Here is a 22103-nt window from a genome sequence, read left to right as displayed (position 1 = left end):
ATGGGTTTTCAAGAACAAGAAAGATGGTGACAAGATAGTGAAGTGCAAAGCCAAATTGGTGGTAAAGGGTTGCAATCAGAAGAAGGGCATTGATTTTGATGAGATCTTCTCTCCTGTTGTCAATATGACATCTATAAGAACCATTTTGGGTTTAACTGCAAGTCTTAATTTGGAGTTGGAGCAGCTTGATGTGAAAACTGCTTTCTTACATGGTGATTTGCATGAGGAGATATATATGGAGCAACCTGAAGGGTTTGAAGAGAATGGAAAAGAAAAGCTTGTTTGTAAGCTGAAGAAGAGTTTTTATGGGCTCAAACAGGCACCAAGGCAATGGTATCGGAAGTTTGATTCTTTTATGACAAAGAATGGTTACAATAAAACTTCAGCAGATCCTTGTGTGTATATCAGAAAGTTCCTTGGAGGTAACTTCATTATCCTTCTTTTATATGTGGATGATATGTTGATAGTTGGACAAGATGCAGAGATGATTTCCAACTTAAAGAAGGATTTGTCCAAGTCATTTGATATGAAAGACTTGGGTCCAGCTAAACAGATCTTAGGAATGGAGATAGTTCGTGATAGGAAAACTGGAAAGCTGTGGTTATCTCAAGAAAAGTATATTGAACGTGTGCTTGAAAGGTTCAATATGAAGAATGCCAAGCCTGTTAATACACCTTTAGCAGCTCACTTCAAGTTGAGTAATAGAGCTTGTCCTAAGTCAGATGAAGAAAAAGCAAGTATGTCTTCTGTTCCTTATTCATCTGCTGTTGGTTCTTTGATGTATGCTATGGTTTGTACTGGACCAGATATTGCACAGGCTGTTGGTTTGGTGAGTAGATACTTATCCAATCCGGGTAAGGTTCATTGGGAAGCTGTTAAGTGGATTTTCAAATATTTGCGTGGTACTTCCAAATTGAGTTTGTGTTATGGAGGTGGTAAACCGATTCTTGAGGGATATACAAATGCAGATATGGCTGGTGATCTTGATAATGGAAAGTCTACCTCAGGTTATGTGTTTACATTTTCAGGGGGAGCCATTTCATGGCAATCCAAGCTACAAAAGTGTGTAGCATTGTCTACTACTGAGGCTGAGTATATAGCAGCTATGGAAGCATGTAAAGAGATGATTTGGTTGAAGAGATTTCTTCAAGAGTTGGGTTTGAAGCAATGTGAGTATGTGACATTCTGTGACAGTCAGAGTGCTTTGGATTTGAGCAAGAATGCTATGTATCATGCTCGTACTAAGCACATTGATATTAGATATCATTGGTTGCGGAATGTGATTGAAGAGAAAGAATTGATGTTAAAGAAAGTCCACACAGACAAAAATGCAGCAGACATGTTAACCAAGGTGGTTCCTGGAAGCAAGCTTGAGCTTTGTAATAAGCTTTTCGGGATGAGATTCAAACGTTGAAGAATTTGAGTTTCTTCCTCTCCGTGATGGGCTGGAGGGGGAGATTGTTATGGGTCTAGCCCATATTTAAGGTCTATTTATTATTAACTTTGGCTTCTTTGAGAATCTTAGGTTAATGTGTATTTAAGTGTATGAGTTGTCATTATTGAGAGAAGTGAAGGAAGAAGAAAAGACACACAAAAGAAGATTTTCGGTTTTGGCATTTCTCTCATTAGGTCAGTTCATGTTTTTTGTCGATTCCCGGAGATTGAACCGTCGGATCGTCACGATTTTTGGACAGGAGCTTCTAGACATATTGTTCCTTGTTCTCACCGTTGTGATTGTCATTCGGAGGTCTGGAAGGTCTGTTCGGGTCTGGGACAGATTGTAGACAGTTTTCTTCTTTTTGTGGTATTTGTTTCCTTCTTGATCTCTTATTGTTTATGATTGTTGTTGGTGGGCTATAAACCTTTGTAAGACTTTGGGTTTGTTTTGCCCTCAATTTTATCATAATAAGAGAAGTAGGGTGGACTCCTCAAACGTCCCGTGGTTTTTACTCTTCACACCGAAGAGGTTTTCCACGTATAAATCTTGTGTTATTGATTGTGATTTAGATTTCCATTCTTGTGGTTATATTTGTTGCTTTGATTTGGAACTTGGGTTGTGCTTTGGTTGATTGTTTGTGAGATAGATCCTTGTGGTGTTGTTATTGGTATTCCGTGTATTATTGGTAACCCGTCTTTTGGGTCCTTTAGTTGGAAATGAAGCATGGGTCATCTATTCATAGATGTTTGTGACTCAGAAACTAGCCATTAGACATAAAATAGAACTAGAGTCGCTGGAAAGTATCGTCTTTTAGTGCACTTTACTTTCCATAAAAATAACTTTTCTTGTATTATGGCTTCTTCTTATCGTTACGGTCTTGTAATAATTGTGACTGCATCAATCTTCTCGGACTCATTCACTCTTCTTCTTTTTTGTAAAAGTGTTGTACTCTGTATATTCTAAGTAGTATGTATGGATCGGGTCGGGTCGGATCAGGTCCAATTTGCCATGTACGTAAGAGAGTGTTCTGGTTCGTTATTATTTAGCACCTTGTAATACGCCTTGGTTTATAAAGCATTAAGACTTCTTGTGATAAGAGAATGTGGGATAAGATTCATTATTCCTCAACAACACTATAACAGGCTGTTTATTCTGCGGCATCAATTTTTTATTTATCTGTTTTGAGCTTATAATATACCATTATAAAGATCTCGTAAGTAGAACAATGAAATATTTATTGTTATTCAAAACTTCATCTATTTATTATATATTTAAACTATATAGATTATATATTTAATCTTCAAGTCGACAAATAATCACAATATAAACTATTAGTTTTTTTCCTACAACTTATATTCCTGTTTTAAAATGTAAAGGACATATTTTTCTTTTTGTGAAGTTTGTCATTTAGCAAAATGTAGAAAGTCTTTTTCTTTTAAGGCGATGTTTGTTTTGGAGAAAATATTCTGCAGAAAAATATTTTTCCAATTTTCCAATATTTGTTTGGGCAGGAAAATAAGTCAAAAGAAAATAAATGGTAAGTCAATGGAAAAAGAAGGAAGAAATAAGGGAAAATATTTTACCCTTTTCAAAAGGGTAAAACATTTTTCCAAAAACATACGCGTTTAGAGAAAAATTGGGAAAACGTTAACAAATGTAAAAATATGAAAAATATGAAACACAAAAAACATGAATAACGTGAAAACGTTACAAAACACAAGAATATGGAAAAAACCCACAAAAAACATGAAAATGTGAACAAATGCGAAAAACACAAAAACGCAAAAAAGAGCAAAAACTTGAAAATGCACAAAACATGAACAACGCGAAAAAGTGACAAAACACGAAATATACAAAAACGTGAAAAATACAAAAAACACGAAAACGTAAAAAAATACGAAAAACGCGAAAACACGAAAAATGTTAAAACACAAGAACGTGACAATACGTGAAAAACGCGATAAACATGAAAAGACGAAAAATGCAAACAAAACACGAAAATGTAAAAAACACAAAAACATGAAAAAACGTGAATAACACGAAAAAGTAACAAAATGCGAAAAATAAAAAACGCGAAAAAAAAGAAAAAGGGAAAAACCGAAAAACTAAATGTGAAAACACGAAAAATGAAGAAAAAACACAATAACGTTAATAACGCGAGAAAATGTACAATTTATAGTAATAGATTTGAGGGTAATGTTGTGTTTTGAATGAAAAACTATATATTATATTGTATCTTATTCCACCAACCAAACATAGGAATAATTATTCCTAAAGAATTTCTATTCCATTCTTTATTATTCTATTCCTTTGGAATAGCAATTCTATTCCATTTCATTCCATTTTGCGGCATTTCATTCCATTTTGCGAGCCAAACGACACCTTACAGTTTATGTGTGTGTTTTGTGCTTAATTTGTGCTTAATACATGTGAATCTCTTTTTTGTGTTTTATATATAAAATTGAAAATAAAAAAAATACAAAAAATCTATATTTAGTGGTTGGAAAATATTTTCCAGTGTTATAGCCAAACACCGAAAAATATTTTCTAGTGTTGTTGCCAAATACAGGAAAATATTTTATTTTCTTGCACAATATTTTTCCTACATAAAATTTTCCAGAACACAATATTTTCCACCAAACAAACGAGGCCTAAGTGTTTTTGTTTTTGAATTACTTCATATGTTATAAAAAAAAATATTAACCGGTTGTAAGTACATTCCGACTATAATTAATGATTTTACTTTGGGTTTTATTGTTCAGAACTAAAGATCAAATAGTAGATTTATTGTCTACTTTTTTACATATGATTATTTTTCATTTTGAAGTTAAGGTTAAGAAGCCCCATAACAAATAATGGTGATGGGTTCATAAGGATTAAGACTTAAAGAGTTATTCAAAAGTTCGGAATTTTGCATCAACGTTCTTGTGCGCAAACTCCACGTCAAAACGGGGTAGTGGAACGAAAACATAAGCATTTAACATATGTTCTTAGATCTTTATTGTTTCAAGCAGGGTTATCCATAGATTTATGGGGAGTCTATGCTACATACATCTAGTTTGGTTCATATGAACCCTTCCAAGATTTTGAATTGGAAAAATCCATATGAATTACTATATCATAAGCTACTAGAATATGATAATTTGAAGATTTTTGGATGTTTAGCTTATTCAGCTAATACTGATCCAAAGAAAAGGAAGTTTGATCTTAGATCTTCAGCTACGTTATATATAATTGGTAATCTGAGACAACTGGGTACAAATGTTACAGTCTTATAGATAAAAAAATGATAGTATCCAAAGATGTTGTGTTTCATGAGGACTATTTTCCTCTTAAGGAATTAAACTCAAATCTTTGCATCTAAATTTGTCACAACAGGTTGTCATTGTCTCATAAGCAAAGTTTTGGGAATATGGATGTTGATGTTATACTAGATTTAGAAATGAATGGTTATGTGAATCTCTTGCTGTTTTAAATGATGATGATGATGAAATTTTTACCAGAGGAGTTGATCAAATGCAGGTTGTTCATACAAGGCATCCAACAATAGCAATTAAGAATCCAGTTTGGTTAGATGATTTTGTGACATAAAAAGTAATAGGAGTCGCCGATTCTCTTATATGGAGTCCAATTCAAGTAAACTATATGACAAATATTGTTAATTTTCATGACCTTGCAACCGATCTAGATGCGAATGATAATAAGGAAAAGTGAATGTAGGTTATGGAAGAAGATTTGCAAGCTTTGGAGAAAAATCAAACATGGCATCTAGTTCAACTACTTGTAGCTAGAGTTGTCGATTTCTGATACAATAACACGATTTACAGAGATTAACTTGTTTGACACGATTTGTGATAGAGATTGGATATAAGAAAGCTTGCCAAACAGGTTAACTCTTTTTCACAGAGACCAGTGAACACACACAAAGAGAAGAAATAGAGATTTCCGATTGATATAATACTAGAACAGAGAATTAAAGAACATGAACAAAGATAGAAAGATAAATGAACTGAGCACAGGCTCAATCCCCCTTCTCTACCACAATGGCAGAGCCTCTGCTATAAGCAGCCTAACAGAAAAGATACCCAAAATTCTTAATACCCACTCTTCCCCAAACACGTATGCTAAATACCCTCTTCTTGCCAGCTCACCAATCCCCAAAAGGTACTAACAGAATTGTCTAATTAATTAGACGTTTGTCCTCTTGTGCCTTTGCCTCTCCTGTTGTACACGTGCCATACTTTGGGTCTGTCATCACCCCCATTCCCATATAAGACGTTAGCAACTCTCTCTCTATCAATACCCTTGTCCTGAAGAACAGTCTTGTCCTCAAGACTAATGGTGGGAAATTCAGATTGGATAGTAAAAGCATCCTCCCAAGTAGCACTATCAACTGACTGATTCTGCCACTGAATAAGCCATTGTGTAATAGTATCGCCATGTTTCTGTACCACGCGTTTAGCCAAGATAGAATGAGGAAGGAGGCTGGTAGGACTGGCCAATTCCAATTCCGGGGGAAGCGAAGAAACCACAAGATGTTGACCCACGACGCGTTTCAGTAATGAGACATGGAAAACAGGGTGAATTTTACTAGAGGGAGGCAGTTGTAGCTGATATGCCACGCTGCCGACACGTGCCACAATTTGATATGGACCGTAAAAACGAGGAGCGAGCTTAGGAAAGATACGCCGAACCACAGACTGTTGGCGATGAGGGCGAAGCTTTAGAAAAACCCAATCACCCACTGTAAACTCCATGGAACGTCTTTTCTTATCCGCAGAGAGTTTCATCTGCTGTTGAGAATGCCACAAATGGCGTTTGAGTTGGCGTAAGGCTTCGTCCCGATCCTGCAGTTCCCGAGCCACTGCTTCCACTTTAATTTCGCCCGGGATAAACTGAGTAACAGTAGGAGGTTTGCGCCCATAAACAACCTCAAAAGGGGTAGTGCCTGTGGAAACATGGTATGTTGTATTGTACCAATATTCTGCCCAAGCTAACCAATGGGACCACGACTTGGGTTGCACCGCCGCGAAACACCGTAAATAAGACTCGAGGCATCTATTTATCACCTCAGTTTGTCCATCAGTTTCAGGGTGGTAGGCAGAGCTAAAGTGTAGCCTTGTGCCCTGTAATTTAAAAAGCTCCAGCCAAAATTTACTAATGAAGAGGGAATCACGATCACTTACAATTGAATGAGGAACCCCGTGGAGACGAACAACCTCATGTACAAAAATTTCAGCAATCGTGCGTACCGTATAGGGGTGCTTAAGAGCGATAAAATGACTGTATTTGGACAGCCTTTCCACCACTACCATCACAGCCTCAAAACCATGCGATTTAGGCAACCCGGTAACGAAATCCATGGAAACCTCATCCCACACAACATCTGGAATGGGTAAAGGCTGCAGCAAACCACCCGGAGCCAACGTGGAAGTCTTATACCGCTGGCAGGCGTCACACTGTTGGACAAACTGATGTATCGTTTTGACCATACCCTCCCAATAGAGACTAGACGCGATGAGGCGGTAAGTACGGTAATACCCGGAGTGTCCCCCTGTTAGGGTGCTATGAAATTCATTGAGGAGGACCGGGATCCAGTGAGATGAAGCTGAAATGACCAATCTGCCTTTGTGATATAACACTCTGTTTTTTACATGATAACCAGGTTTACTGTTAGGATCCGACTGAAGAGCAGAAATAATAGACTGTAGATGAACATCTCTCTGACTTTCTTCTAATAATTGCTTCCCATCTGGCCAAATTGGACTTGAAATTAAAGTCATACAGTCAGCCCCCTCAAACTGACGAGATAGCGCATCGGCAGCCCCGTTGGTGTTCCCCGGTTTGTAGTGTGTATCGAATTGGTAGCCCATCAATTTGGCTAGCTAATTTTGTTGATCAGCTGTAGTGATTCGTTGTTCGAGCAAGTGGCGGAGACTTTTATGATCAGTGTGTACGAGGAAACGCTGCCCTAACAAGTAGGATCGCCAATGTTGGATAGCTAACACTAAAGCCATAAGCTCTTTCTCATAAGTTGACTTAGCCAGTGTGCGCTCTGACAAAGCTTTGCTAAAATAAGCTATAGGCTGCTTGGACTGCATTAACACGGCCCCAATTCCAATGCCCGATGCATCGCAATCAATAGTGAACTGTTTAGAAAAATCAGGGAGAGCCAAGACCGGGGCAGTATTAAGCTTGGATTTGAGAGTGTCGAAGGCCAATTAGGCATGTTCGTTCCAACCGAAGTTATCCTTTTTGGTAAGATCAGTAAGGGATCGGGCGATGATGTCGTAGTCTTTAATGAATTTTCGATAATAGCATGTCAACCCCAAAAACCCCGAATTCCCTTCACATTTAGTGGAGTCTGCCATTGTTGAACGGCACTCACCTTATTCGGATCCATAGCCACACCCCGTTCGGAAACCACATGGCCTAAATACTCGAACCCTCTTGCTGACCAAAAGAGCATTTCTTCCGATTAGCCTTAAATCCGTGGTGTGCCAAAGTTTGTAACACCAGAGAGACATGTTGCAGATGTAACTCCCATGTGGGGGAATAAACCAAAATATCGTCAAAAAAAACTAAGACGAACTGTCGCAGCCAAGGGCGGAAGATTTCGTTCATTGCACTTTGAAATGTAGACGGGGCATTAGTCAGTCCGAACGGAATTACCAGAAACTCGTAATGACCGTTGTGGGTCCGAAACGTAGTCTTTCTCCTCATCCCCCTCCCTCATTCGTATTTGGTGAAAACCGGATTTAAGATCGATCTTAGTGAAAAATCGAGTACCACATAATTCATCCAACAACTCCTCTACAATTGGGATATGATATTTATCCGGAACCGTCACTTTGTTCAACTCGCGGTAATCGATACACAAGCGCCACGAAGCATCTTTCTTCTTAACTAGGAGCACGGGGCTAGAGTAGGCGCTTTGACTAAGGCGAATGATGCCCTGTTGCAACATCTTAGTCACCTGTGTTTGGATTTCTGTTTTCTGAACGTGGGGGTACCGGTATGGTCGAACACTCACGGGTACTGCACTTGGCGTCAAATTGATGGCATGGTCATGGAGACGATGTGGAGGTAAGCCCTGAGGGGTCTGGAAGACTTCCTCAAACTGTTGTAACAAGGTTGACATCTCTTGTTCCTGACTGCTAGTCATGCTCAGTGAAAGAGTTGTTTCAGCCTTGAAAGACGGAGCCATGGAACCTGCTAACCACATGTGTAGCGACCCAAAAATTTGTTGTTGATCATTCAAACCTTGCAACTTCACTGCTCTGCCTTCGTAATTAAACTGCATCCATTTAGAAGTCCAATCATGAACTACTACACCCAATGAACTTAACCAAGCCATCCCCAGTACCATATCATGACTCCCTAGATCAAATACGAGTGCTTCAATTGAAAACTGCATATCTGCCACAGGTAAATGCATTATGCTACACTTATGATTGACCAGTAACTTGTGGCCGTCGCCCAATTGGATGTTGACCGGAGCCATGGGAATGCAAGACAAACCCAAAGCTTGAACCAGACGGGTAGAGACAAAATTGTGCGTTGCCCCAGAATCAACCATCAACAAAATCGGAATACCCTGTAATTCTCCTTTGAATTTGATAGTCTGGAGCGCAGAAGTGGAAGCTCCTGTTAACCCATTAAATTCCAGCATACGACATTCCCCTTCCTCAACTGACGGTTCCTGCGCATCCACAAAAAGTTCAGACTCTTCTCAATCAATTTCTTCCTCCTCCATGACAATTAATCGCAGGCTACCTTCTGTACAGCGATGTTGAGGGCTGTATTTGAGGCCGCATTTAAAACACAGTCCGCGCCGGCGGCATTCCTCCATTTCGTGCGAGCTGATATATCAATCTGTGTGGGATCGATCGAAAGTCCTTTGTGGCCCCTGTGTAATTTGGCGATCTGGGTTTTTAGGGTTAGGGTTGGATCCCCCATGGGCTTTCGGGTCAGACCCATTTTTTTTATCCAAATAGTTCACAGCACGTGGTTGAGAATACCATGTACTAGAATGCGCGTGACCAGATTTTTCCCGATATGCATCCCGATTAAACTGTATCGCACTCTTCTACGGCGGCTCTACCGTCGAAACGAGATTGGAAAACTCCACATCTCTAGCTAATCTCATCGCGTCTACCCTGGTTGTCGGCCTCATGATTCGAACCCATCCTTTTATCTCCTTCCGCAACCCATTGATGAACAGACCTAGAAAATCCTCAGCAGAGTGTGTGCGCATCTGGGAAGCAATTAGTTCGAAAGCATCAATATATTCAGAGATAGAACCTGTTTACCGCAGCGCTGCTAACTCCTCCTAAGCATTATAGAGGGCAACACTACTAAATCGACCCATTAACTCCAATTTGAATTTCTCCCGGTGAATGCTAGGTTGTGAATCCAGCAAGATGGAAAACCAATGGATGGCTGGTCCTTCCATACACATCTGCGCATGGGCCAATCGTCGGTGGGACGGGGTATCGTTAACACTGAAATACAACTCCACCTTAGTAATCCAGCCACGAGGATCGTGACCGGAAAATATCGGCAACTTCACTTTCTGCAGGGAAAAATTAGAATCGTTGAAATGGTTAGGTCGGAATGTGAAACCCATCTCTCCACGTACGATGTGTGGTTCGGGGACGAACCAGGCGGAAGCTGGTGGGCCTGTAACGACCCGATCCGGAGTGGGTGGCGCCGGGGTAAGAAGGCCTGAGCAAGGAGCGGCCCTAAGGGATGGCGATGGGGGCAGGAATGAACTAAATCCCACATCGGAAATGGATAGAGAGTGATTGGGACTTATTAGTGAGATTAGAATCCAATACATGTAGACGCGTTTTAAAGCCGTGAGGCCCAATATGTTGGAATTGGGCCAAAGCGGACAATATCTACATGGTATTGGACTAAGATGTTACAACTGGTATCAGAGCCTCTAGTACCAAACGGTCGAGGGTTCGAGTCCTGGCAACCTCATTAATTTGTGGAATTAAAACACATGGCGGGATGGGCCTGTGTTGTGCACGCTGCAAGCCCAAAGGGCATTTGCGTGTGGGGGTGTATCAGAGATTAATATAAGATATATGATTGGGCCTTAACTATGAGTTCGAGCTTTTAGTTCAATCGGTTCCATGACATGGTATCAGAGCCTTGTCGACCAAACGGTCGAGGGTCCGAGTCCCGACAACCTCATTAATTTGTGGAATTAAAAACACAAGGCAGGATGGGCCTGTGTTGTGCACGCTGCAAGCCCAAGGGGCATTTGCGTGTAGGGGTGTGTCAGAGATTAATATAAGATATATGATTGGGCATTTGGTTAACTATCCCAGTGAGAATCTCCCTCATTGTCTAACTAATTAGACTTATAGATAAGTACAATGCCAAACTTGTTGCGAGAGGATAGAACTAGGAGTTTGGGGTAGAGTTCAAGGACAGTTTTTCACCTAAATGGTTATTATCATAATATTTTTAGCCATTGCAACAACAAAACATTGGCTAATTTAATAATACTTACTTACATGGTCATATTGATAAAGAATTATAAGGACTAAACAAGCTAGAAGACAATGAAATAAAGCTTTTAGTCACAAGTTGATTGATTTGGGGTTTGGAAAATCAATTCATGACTACTGCTAATTTACAAGTAGAGTTGATTCTGAGTTTTTGGTTCTAACTGTCTATGATTTTTGTTTATACAAGTGTTGTAATGCATGTTATGTTCTCAAATATTTGAGAATGTCTACTTTCTAGAGAAGTCCACGGCAATATGTCACTACAGAACATAAATGGTTCAGTCCCTCTGTTAATGAAATGAAAGCAATAAGCAACAATTATACAACACAAATTTCAACTCTGTGTACAATTAGAGGAATAGTATTCTAGGCATTGAAATGTAAAAGTATGGTTCATATTCCATGCTTTCTTGGGTCATTGTTAGACAAAAAAACATCACACCCTTGAATTACTCAGTGTTTGAGGTGCTCATAAGATGAATTTCCACAAGTACAAAAGCATAAATAAGCATAGCTTACACATAGTTTGCACAACACAAGCTTACTTCTCCTCCGACTTGAGTTGTCTTGCGAGCAAGAAAAGTCCGACTGAGGTGAATGCAGACAAAAACGTTGACAAGTAAAATATCGCAAGTAGAGCAACTCTTAGAGACTGCAACCAAAGAATTTTTAGCACGTTGTATTAATACAGATGTTAGGAGGAAAGAAACGCTAATAATTGTCGAACACAGCAATATTTCCAAGAACCTTAGCTAGCATTAATGCATTGTCATTTGCGTATTGCAATGAGCTCTCTGGTGTGCTTTGAATGCCTTGAGCAAGTTGCCATGAGAGAATTCTGCACTTCATTTTGTTTCCTTTAGTACATGATACAATTTGAGAAACTCAAGTTTAAAATGAAATATTTACCCGAAAACAATTCCAATAACAGCTCCAATATTGGCTTTTTCTGGTGTTACTGCTATCTGAAGTTCTCCGAACTGAACCATTTGCCCATATTGTTAAATATTTCACACTAAGCAATCTTCTTAACATAAGAATAGATAAAGACTTATCGTCTACCTTAAAGACTTTGGTTTGTTTCTTGGGTTCTTCATCAGTAGTTGTTGATATTGGACTAGCAGATAGAATTTTTCCAGTTGTCATCATTGCTTGTGCAACCTATATAGCTCAATTAGAGAAGAGAACACACCAACTAATTATAGTTCACAGTTAGGGGATTAATGTGTTTATGAACTCCTAAATCCATCTGTAGAAGAGATGCTAGAATCAGCACAAACTTATTAGATTAAAAAGTAAAACTAAAAAACACTGTTGAACATGAGAAATCTTTAAGCCAAAGCTAATTGGGAAGCATGTTTATACTCCAAGGCAAATAATCCATCATAATAATCACACGAGCACTGTTAGTGATGTTACTGTAAATAATTTGATCCCTAATTGCAGTTCGTGATCATATTAGATTATTCGTTTTCTAGAAAACCCATCTTAGAGTAGTTTTTGAGAGCAAAAATGACATGTATGAAAGAACCAGACCAACAATCAAGCAAATAGAATTTACCTTCTGCATTTCACCCTGACCATACTGTCCCATGGATTGAAACCTCCTTCCAGCAGATATTAGACGCTTGCCAAATGCTAAGCAGCAAAAACATGAAATAAGCTTCAGAACAAACTCATAGCATATTCTGCATCAATGTTGAATGCTGCTATTCTTGCCTGCCTTGATATTGTTTGTTAACATGCTCTCGAGCATTGGAAGCTGACTTGCTAAAGCATGGGAAGTTGATGTGTCGGCCTTTTCCCATGCTCGAGAGAGATTTAACAAGAGTTCTCCTAGCTCTTGACCACACTGAAAACAAAAATATAGCAACCGGTTCCTTAAAAACTTCTAATTGTTCTTGAATCCAGTCACATTCATATAAGATATAAAGAATTTAACACGGAGTTATATCTAAGCGAAGCCCTGATCAGTTAACAGGCATTCAACTATTCTTAGACTAATATTGATTACAAAATAATGGCCGTCAATTTATATTACATGAAAACGAAGCTGATAATCTCTAGGTCCAAAATCACTTGAGAATGAAATGAAATTTACCACTATATCATTGGGATTCTAGAAATTCGAATTAGCAATGGTCAGAATTTTAAAAAAATGAGCTTCAGTATGAGAAGTTTTTAAGAACAGTCATAACCAGAATTACTCATCAAAACCTCACATTCACATCACAACTAATATTTAAGCACTAATCTAACCTCATCAAGAACCGGTCCATTTGAAAGATCGAAAGCAGCATCATTCAACTACACATGAAAACAAAAGCAAAAATAAGAGAACAAAAATCAATTAACTAAGAACAATATCCGTAATCGCAAAACCCAACCAAAAGTAGTACTAATTTACGAATTGAACGCACATCCAATCGAAGATCGCTGGGTAATTTTTCAAAATAATCCGACGGAAGATCAAAAGAATCCTGCAGCGAACAAACGAAATCAAGAAATCAGTAAAACAAAATGCAATTACACAAATATGAACATCTGATAGAAGCATATGCAGTGCAGTAGTGATTACAGAAATCTGGAGGAGGAGAGATTGAGGGGAGGAGTCAATAGATGAGGAAGAGTCTGATGATTCAGTGAGCGCAAGCAATGGGATAGAGAGTGGCTTTGATTGCATAAAATTTGAGGGTTTTACGGAGAATAACAAAGGGACACGGCCTGAATTTTGAAGGAAGAGCGAAGACGAGAGTGCAGGAAGAGGTTGAAGGAGGAGAAGAGAATTCATTTTTTGTTGTGCACTTGGATTTTTTTGGCGGTTTTGTCAGTTAATTGTGATTTCTTTTTGGTGGAAGTTAATTATGATTTCAAGGTTTGTGATATATACGGAGGATAAGTATGGACCTACCAATAAGATTTCAGATTATATATTTTATTATTTCCCAATCCTGCTAATGGTACCGCCTGATGTGGCAATCAGTCTTGATCAAATGCATTTAATAAACATGTAGAATTTGCGTTCATTCACCGTTAAATTTAAGTTTATTATAATCTTAAATTAGAGATTCAAAGCATTTTGAGATTTAGATTCAATAAGCCTATATTTAACGGTGAATAAGCAAATTCACTTGCTCATTAAAGTGCATGTGAAAATTCCTCATCATGTTCTAACTAGTAAAAGACCATATAACAATTTTTTTTTTTATTAATGAAACTAAAAACCAATGAAAAACTTATATGATTGTAGAAATTTTGTTGTATGAACTTTGGGTTGAATTGATTATTGTAGTATTCGTAGTCGTTGTATAGATTGTTCTGTTCTTTAGAGAAAGAGAGAGCGCGAGAGAAAGAGAGGGAAAGACATGAAGTTCTGTTTAAGAAGAATACGAGGGCAAAATTGAAAGTTGTCTATTGAAATAGGTTAGTTTTGTAAAAAAAATTGAAAGAGGCTAAAAATGTAAACTAACTCCCTAAAAGTGGCTAATTTAGTAATTATCCCTTAATTTTACTGCCCTAAAAGTTTGTTAAATTTGGGGGAATTTATAGATTAGTTGATAGATTTAGGACTCTTCAAACTTTTTTTAGGTATAACGGAGGCGGTGACGCCGTACACTATATATACACTTAAACTAATATGTATACATAAAAAAAACTCGACAGCCGACCTCTGTTCTCTCTGAAAATCGCCTAATTGTTTTCGTTCTATTCAGTTGTTTTCGTTCTATTTAGTTTATCTTGAAGGTAAAGATAATATATTTCATACTAACACTGAACTTCGGATTTTCCTGTTCATGTAATATACTCGACTTTTGGCGCATAGAGATGTCGATTTTGATCTGATTGATCTGTTCTTTTGTTTCGCAGCATGTCAGGAGAAGAGGAAGAAAACGCCTCCGAGCTCAAAATCGGAGACGGTAAGAAGAATTTTCCCATATAAGAACAGGAAAATAGGGATGGATATAACAATTAGGAATTTTGTAAATGAGCAATTTTCCCTAATTGAAAAATAGGGGCATGAACTTTTTCGGTTTTTGCTTAAATGATACGAAATACTTTTATCATGAATTTTGCGCTTATCATCGCATCCTTGGATAGACTCAAACCCTAGGAGTTTTTACTTTTATGGTGGAAGTTTCATTGGTGTGTGTTGAAATGTTGGAATGGTTATACTTGAGGTCCCTTTTTAATGGTGGTTTTTCTTATTGTTTTCCAGAGTTTTTGAAGGCTAAGTGCTTGATGAATTGCGAAGTATCATTAATTCTTGAACACAAATATGAGCAGCTTCAGCAGATGTCCGACGACCCAATGCACCAAATCTCTCAGTGAGTAATATGAACTGTTTTCTAGGGGTGCCAAAAATCGAATTATATAATCTATATAGTGATTATCTATGATATAAATGCAACAAAAATGATAATTGTGTCATGGTTTTCTCATAAATTGACAACCCTACTTTTTTCCCTATTTTTTATATTCACATATAAGTATATATGAAAATCGATATGACGAGAATCTAGCCAAGTTAGTTAGATTTCACTTGCTAGTAACAAGTTGAAGGGTTGCCCTTTCAAGTTTATGGTCTCAACGTGTTGTAGCATATTTTATCATATTACTTACATTGCAACTTAAAGTATCAAAGTACCTAAACTTTAGAATGTCTAAACTCGAATGGCATAATTTATGGATTTTACCTTATTTCATTTATTGCTGTACTCATGTTTCAGTTACCTTAATCATATTTGTTATACTAAAAGTTTATGAAGTCAAGCCATGAATTTCTTTTAGTGAACAGCTGTAATGAGTCCATAAATTGGAGGACTTTCATGCTGTGGTATATTTTACTTTATATGCATAGGTAATGTTATCTTCATAATATGAAAGCTCCAATACGGGTGAAGCCAATTGAGCAAAAAGACCAGGGATTCATAAAATTTGCACATTTCAAAATGATATTGCTCACATGAAATGAGGTTTAAAGTTGGTTGTTTTTGTTTTGCAGAGTATTTGAGAAGTCCCAGCAGTATGTGAAGCGTTTTAGCCGCTATAAAAACCCTGATGCTGTCAGACAAGTTCGAGAGTATCCATGAACTTTGCTGTAATGATAACCTCTAATAAATAAATATTTCTTGCTTCTTGCATTCAATATTGTTAAACTTAACCAATTCTCAGAATTCTAAGCCGATACCAGTTAGCTGAATTTGAGGTAAAGTATAACACATAACACACTGAATTGAATTTAGAAAGTCTTGGCTGATTGTTTAGAAACCATGAACTGTTGTACTTTTGAATGCAGTTATGTGTTCTTGGAAACCTTTGCCCTGAAACTGTGGAAGAAGCTATTGCCATGGTGCCCTCCATCAAGGTATAACGTGTTCAAACTCCTGAAACTTCTCCTTTGACTAACACAACATACGAACAGTGAGTTGAAAGTTTGTTAAGTTTGTTTGCGATGTTAAGTTTGTTTGCGATTTCTTACCGCTTCATGTTAGAAAAGAGAAACGATTTTGAGTTTGGACTCGTGAATACCGTGGCATTAGTTATGCTAGATGATATTAAATTTAAGAATCCTGTGCCATTTGTGTTCATTACTAGTGCACTTATCGACGGAATTTCTGAATAATGCAGGCGAAAGGGCGGATTCATGATGATGAGGCAATAGAGAAGATGTTGAATGATCTCTCATTGATCAAGAGATTTGAATAGTAGTTCTTACATCGTCTAGCTAATCTATCCGACTCTAAAATCTTGATGCACTATGAGATTCAGTTTGATTATGGGTTCGTGTGTTGTACAATTGTAGCTTTGGCAAACATTTCACTATGTATCAGATCTCCTTTTTCCGAGAGCAGCCTTCATTCATAGATACCCTTTAAGAACTCTCCCCAACAATATTACTACTGCCTTGTTAATGAAAATATATATGTCAAGATTTTCTTTCTCATGCCTAGTAGCTCAATTTTTAAAATCACTCCGTCTCTGTGGCAACAGAACAAAAACAAAGTACTTAGAGGGCCAATAGTGGGACTGTAAATAAGTTGAGCGGTTCGGTGTTCAGCTTGATAAAAGCTCAATTGTGTTCGGTTCGATTTATAAATGAACTGAGTTTGAATATGATGAAAGTTGGTTTGAAAGCTCGCGAGCAAGTTCGTGAACAATCTCATGAAAAAGCTCGATTATAATGTTTATGAATAGGTTCGTGAGCAAGCTCAATTCAATTTTTTTTTTAATAATAGAATTTCTATTATTATATAAAGTATAAAGGAGAAAATATAAGACTACCTAGTTTTGTTCACAACTTTTCTTATAAATTTATTTATGAATATATTAATGAGTTGTTCATGAATAAAGCCTATTGACAAACTACTTGTAAACAGTCAATTTCTTTAATGAGCCAAATTTGAACAAGATTTTAAGCTCGAACTCGTTAATTTGTTGCTGATAATGAACAGGTCAAAACTTGATTTGAATCGATTCCCTAGTCGATAGTTGAAAATGTCTTAAAATTTTCAGTTTTTCTTTTTGAACTAAGAGCATCTCCAATGAATATATTACTAATTAATTTAATAATACATATTATAATTTTAATAAAAAAATAAAAAAATAATATTATTAAACTCAAAGGCTGCATTGAGTTGCTCATACACATACCAAGCAGTATGAGCATGAACTCTCCTCAATGGTTCATTTTTTATTTTAAGTGCTCATTAACCCCCCATTGGAGATGCTCTAAGTATCAACAATAAGCAGATATTTAAGTTGATATCCATTCGTTACAAACAGACGTTACTGATATGTAGTAGATATTAGTTGATTTCTCTCTAAAAAACAAGCGTTTCGAATTTTTATTAAACGCTTTTTATCTCATGTTTAGACGTAAAAAGCAAAAAACAATTCCGAAAATTGAAAACAAACCGACACTAAATCCACTTGGGATTTGATCATACTTTTTTTTTTTAGATTGTCTCAATCTCTACTAATAAAGTTTAATGTATAAACTAGAAGTCAAGCTTTATATATCACTATGGATGCCTAAAGCACTTTGAACTACAAATTTGAAATGAATCAAGCCTCAACCGTTAATTGCTTCGTTTAGTACATGAATTTAGCGCTAGGAGCCGATCAAACTACCCAAGTATAAAAATTGTAAACTACAACTTGTGATTGTTGACATGTAAATGTGAATGGGAAGTTGCTCCCAAGTAGAAAGTAAAGATAAAGCAAAATATCAAATCAACTACGGATACAACTATCATTGATTGTCGGACGAATCGGAGAGTCTAGGTGCCACATCCTCCATGGAATTTCAGGAAGCACATTTGTCAGAAGCTCTGGAAAGAGGTTGGTTTTAAAGCAGATGGTCAACTTCCAACCTTAGCAACCTTTCTGTGTTCAATTTGGCCTGTCAATGGGCATTGCATCTCTGTCCAACTTACAGGAACCATTGTTGCTCCTACAACAAACCCAAATTCATGCATTATGCAAAACATATCAACATGAACTGCAAGCAAAGATGCAACTTAACTTAAAACATTTTCGTGGCGTTTACAAGGGCCAAATCACCTAGATTCTGCAATACGTTCTGAAGAAAATTGCTTCATTAGCACAAAGTGCTTGTTCCAGAATCTAGGTGATTTGAGACTGATATCAGCATGCAAAGTGCTTGTTCCATAAATGAAAAGATTCTAATCACATAACACCTACAATTTCTAAGGTATTAGCCTTTCCATATGCTATTGGACTTTTGAATATATAAAAACACATAAGATGAACTTTCAGTGGCTCAAATCAGTTTAACAACAAAAAAATACATCAAACAAGTTTACCTGCTGTGCTCTCTGCAGATACAACACCTAATTCATTCTTGGCGGTAGAAAGGTAATAAGCCCGTGCATCTCCAAGAGACACCTGATTAAGAGTTCTGTGTGAAGGAACACTTTAACTTCATCTTCCCAATCAAGTACAATCATAAGTTGTAATCATGGAGAGAAGAACCTGATGAGGTAAAGGGGCCTACATTCTAAGTTGAGATAAGAAAAGTAATCCTACTACATAGATTACCAACTGAACCATATAACCCAAGTCAAAATTCCTAGCTTAACCACTTTACACGAAGAAATGGAGGCCACTAGCATGGTCCAACTTCTTTCACTCCTGTGCAAACAATAATGCAGGCATCCCAAGCTTTAAGAAATACCCAATAAAATAATTAAAATCCTAGATTGTGGTAAGGATGCTGAAATCGGTTATGGCTATACTTGTAGTTTCTAGTTACCACCTCCAAATTCCACAAGGCAATACCGATCCAAATTCAACACATTTTGTTGGGACCTTCCTTTGCAGAGCCAAGTAAAAAACATAATATGCTCTAATCTGTCAAAATACCATATTATGATTTCATGCAATGCACTGATATATACAACACAAACATAGCTAACTTCAAGCACAAAGGATACCACTAAAGCTTTGACAATGTCTCCAGGGCGAAATGATGAATGCATATCCACTTTATCAATTTCAGTTGCTCTCACGTCTTGTTGCCTGTTAAGAATATAAGCTGAGTTCATTTACACAACACCCCCAAAATATGGATGACATGATCACTCTAATAATGAGGCAGTTATATCCAAATAGAAAACATGATCATACAATTGGTTTACTGTGAAGGTGCAGGAAAGTTTACTAAGAGCCTAATACAGTTGAAGTATATACTTTATTAGCCAAGCCAGAATTCAATATGCATATGCTGCTGCTAAACTTAACAAATTGAAATTTGATATCATACCTAATTACGCCAGTAAATTTTTCTTTCACGGACTTGGTACCAACACACATAATGTCAGCTGATGCTGTCTTAGCTGTAACTTTAGTCACCTATCCAAATCACAACCACAATGAGATATAGTTTCTTCAAAAGAAAACCCTATAAAGATTAAAAGTCAGTTTTAATGCAACACACAAAAGTTTCATACAAGTTGATGATGAGGTATGTGATAGTTAAATTAAAATTAAAAAACACATAGAATATACAGAAAAGCTGCTTAAAAACTGAGAGACAGAAAAGCGCACGGGATTATTTTAGTTAAAAGTGAGAGAGAGACGAAATACTCACTCGGGCAATAACAGCAGAACCAGGCTCTGGAACAGTGCCACGAACCTTGTGTCCAATGACTTCCACAGTTGGCCTCTAAAATGATAAGAATTATCAACAACAATGCTAAAGCACGTGATTGCATACACATATACACGTGAGACAACAAAATTCAGAAGATTCAGAACTTGTTTCAAAATATGCAGAAGTATAATATATCATAACCAAAATAACACCATTGGCATTGATGTCCTGCTACTTGCATAAACCAAGTAAGGGTTCCTGTAAAAATCAGTTTGATAACTACCCAATACCTATGTGAATGCAGGTAAGGGAAAACTATAGGTTCTTTTCACAACCATTCTGACACATTTCCTTTCATATGATCAAATTCAAACAATCAAAAACAAAAATTAACTTTATTTTTTTCATATGAGGAATCCAAACAAACTAAATGCTGAAAAGGTAAGGGTATTTGTTTTCCTAACTTCTTAGGGCATTAATGAGAGAGACAAAGGTTTGTCTAACAGCAAGAAAATTGAATTTAAGTAAAGGAATAAAGAGAAGGGCGTGATGAGTGTGAAAAGAGAAGCAAGTAGTAATGGAGTTGAAATTAAGGGTACCTGGTCAGAAGAGACGTCGGGGGAAGGAGGAAGAGTGCGGCGGAGACCAGTGAGGGAGGAGTAGACATAGGGGATATCAGTATTCCGATAGGGAGCGACATAAGCACCTTTACCGGCTTTCAATTCAGTTGCCTTCCCCAAAACCTCTCCTGGTGTTACCATCTCTTCTTTCTCTCCTCTTTGCATTCCTTTGTTTTGCTGCTCTCCTTCTTCTTCTTCTTCTTCTTCGTAGACCACCTTTCCCTACCAAACAAACCCACAGTAAGATTTCATGTTAAGCCCAAAGCCCAATTTCAGATTCTCCATAAACGTCTTTAAATCCAACTTACATCACTTAAATAAATAAATGGGTCAAATACATTAATTATAAAACTACAACTAAATCATATCACTAAATTTAATTCTTAATATGTCATTATTTTATAATTTTACATTCAAATTTAAAAATTCTAAATCCCAATTCATAAATCATAAACTCTAGATAATCCTTTCTGGCCTCAGGCTTGCTAAGAATCTGGGCTTAAAAAAACTGCTTGTGGAATCTGACAACCTCGAAGCTGTCAAAATGATCTCTGACAATAATGCTATTTGTTTAAATAGCCAGAATTTAATCAAAGGGATCAGAAGGGTTTGTTCTTCCTTTGATACCATTAACTTCTGTCATGTCTTCAGGGAGCAGAATCGGGTGGCGGACCGTCTTGCGGCCGAGGGCCATGTGAGGATGTTGGGAGTCTCAACCTTCTCTTCACCTAGATGATGTTGTGGGGGTTAGCTTTCCTAGGCTAATCCCGGGTTAGGTTTTTTGTTTGTTTTTTCTTTCCCTTTCCTATCAAAAGAAAAAAAAACTCTAGAAATATATTCTAAATTTCTAATTTATAAACTCTAGTTCTTAAAATAGATTAAAAATAATAATTTTATTAGTTTGACATAATTCAAAATTATAATTTGACATAGTTGTAAATAGTTTAACGTCCTATTTCACTTTTGTTAAATTCAGCAGTTAAAAAAATATTTTAATTATTTAGTTATTCCAATAATTAATACTATTTTTTTTTTTTTGAAAAAAGGGATAGAATTTTTTTTTTGGTAGAAACAGGAAAGAAAACAAACCAACACCGAGACAAAAGCTAACCTGGGATCAGCCTAGGAAAGCTAACCCCAACTCTGTCCTCTAAAAGGAGAGAAGAAAGATAGATAGGAGGATCAGAAAGGGTGGAAACACCTAACATCCCCTCGTGCCCAGCCGCCGCCAAGCGATCCGCAATTCGATTTTGTTCTCTGTAGATGTGGCTGAACTCTAAGGACTCAAAGGAGGAGCCAAGACTTCTTATTGCTTTGATAAGGTTCTGGCTACTAAGACAAAAAGCATGATTATTAGAGATCATACTAATAGCCTCCATATTATCAGACTCCACAGCAAGCCTTTT

At 37.1% G+C, this 22103-nt stretch overlaps 3 protein-coding genes across 3 annotated transcripts; 1 reads left to right on the top strand and 2 right to left on the bottom strand.

Annotated features, from left to right (window-relative positions):
• Nucleotides 1–11227: 11227 nt before the first annotated feature.
• LOC136205613 (uncharacterized) lies at nt 11228–13826 on the bottom strand. Its single transcript, XM_065996287.1, has 9 exons — nt 13541–13826; nt 13383–13442; nt 13222–13269; nt 12682–12814; nt 12524–12600; nt 12025–12123; nt 11872–11942; nt 11710–11800; nt 11228–11614 (listed from the first exon to the last, which is right to left on the bottom strand). Exons 1-9 carry the CDS (start codon nt 13751–13753, stop codon nt 11504–11506), a joined length of 903 nt encoding a protein of 300 aa, XP_065852359.1. The 5' UTR covers nt 13754–13826; the 3' UTR covers nt 11228–11503.
• A 722-nt stretch (nt 13827–14548) lies between these two features.
• LOC136205201 (DNA-directed RNA polymerase II subunit 4) lies at nt 14549–16906 on the top strand. Its single transcript, XM_065995704.1, has 7 exons — nt 14549–14706; nt 14830–14879; nt 15179–15287; nt 15965–16042; nt 16135–16168; nt 16259–16327; nt 16591–16906. Exons 2-7 carry the CDS (start codon nt 14831–14833, stop codon nt 16666–16668), a joined length of 417 nt encoding a protein of 138 aa, XP_065851776.1. The 5' UTR covers nt 14549–14706; nt 14830; the 3' UTR covers nt 16669–16906.
• A 1110-nt stretch (nt 16907–18016) lies between these two features.
• LOC136205614 (uncharacterized) lies at nt 18017–20924 on the bottom strand. Its single transcript, XM_065996288.1, has 6 exons — nt 20677–20924; nt 20075–20149; nt 19748–19836; nt 19419–19503; nt 18789–18870; nt 18017–18415 (listed from the first exon to the last, which is right to left on the bottom strand). Exons 1-6 carry the CDS (start codon nt 20860–20862, stop codon nt 18324–18326), a joined length of 609 nt encoding a protein of 202 aa, XP_065852360.1. The 5' UTR covers nt 20863–20924; the 3' UTR covers nt 18017–18323.
• Between the last annotated feature and the right edge of the window lie 1179 nt (nt 20925–22103).

The sequence above is a fragment of the Euphorbia lathyris genome, chromosome 9 (genome assembly GCF_963576675.1).
Source record: "Euphorbia lathyris chromosome 9, ddEupLath1.1, whole genome shotgun sequence".
In the NCBI taxonomy this organism is placed as follows: domain Eukaryota; kingdom Viridiplantae; phylum Streptophyta; class Magnoliopsida; order Malpighiales; family Euphorbiaceae; genus Euphorbia; species Euphorbia lathyris.
The sequence above is the reverse complement of the archived record's forward strand: the minus strand, read 5'-3'. Positions and strand labels throughout refer to the sequence as shown.

Bases quoted from the DNA above. Each gene is read 5' to 3' on its own strand.
- LOC136205613 (XM_065996287.1), bottom strand. From the start codon at position 13,753: ATGAATTCTCTTCTCCTCCTTCAACCTCTTCCTGCACTCTCGTCTTCG. The intron at 12,815-13,221 runs GTTAGATTAGTG...TTTTGTTTTCAG, and splicing joins ATGGACCGGTTCTTGATGAG to TGTGGTCAAGAGCTAGGAGA. The intron at 11,943-12,024 runs GTAGACGATAAG...CAAATGGTTCAG, and splicing joins AACAAACCAAAGTCTTTAAG to TTCGGAGAACTTCAGATAGC.
- LOC136205201 (XM_065995704.1), top strand. From the start codon at position 14,831: ATGTCAGGAGAAGAGGAAGAAAACGCCTCCGAGCTCAAAATCGGAGAC. The intron at 16,169-16,258 runs GTAAAGTATAAC...TTTTGAATGCAG, and splicing joins ACCAGTTAGCTGAATTTGAG to TTATGTGTTCTTGGAAACCT. The intron at 16,328-16,590 runs GTATAACGTGTT...TGAATAATGCAG, and splicing joins CCATGGTGCCCTCCATCAAG to GCGAAAGGGCGGATTCATGA.
- LOC136205614 (XM_065996288.1), bottom strand. From the start codon at position 20,862: ATGCAAAGAGGAGAGAAAGAAGAGATGGTAACACCAGGAGAGGTTTTG. The intron at 19,837-20,074 runs GTGAGTATTTCG...TGATTTGGATAG, and splicing joins GTTCTGCTGTTATTGCCCGA to GTGACTAAAGTTACAGCTAA. The intron at 18,871-19,418 runs GTATCCTTTGTG...ACTCTTAATCAG, and splicing joins ACATTGTCAAAGCTTTAGTG to GTGTCTCTTGGAGATGCACG.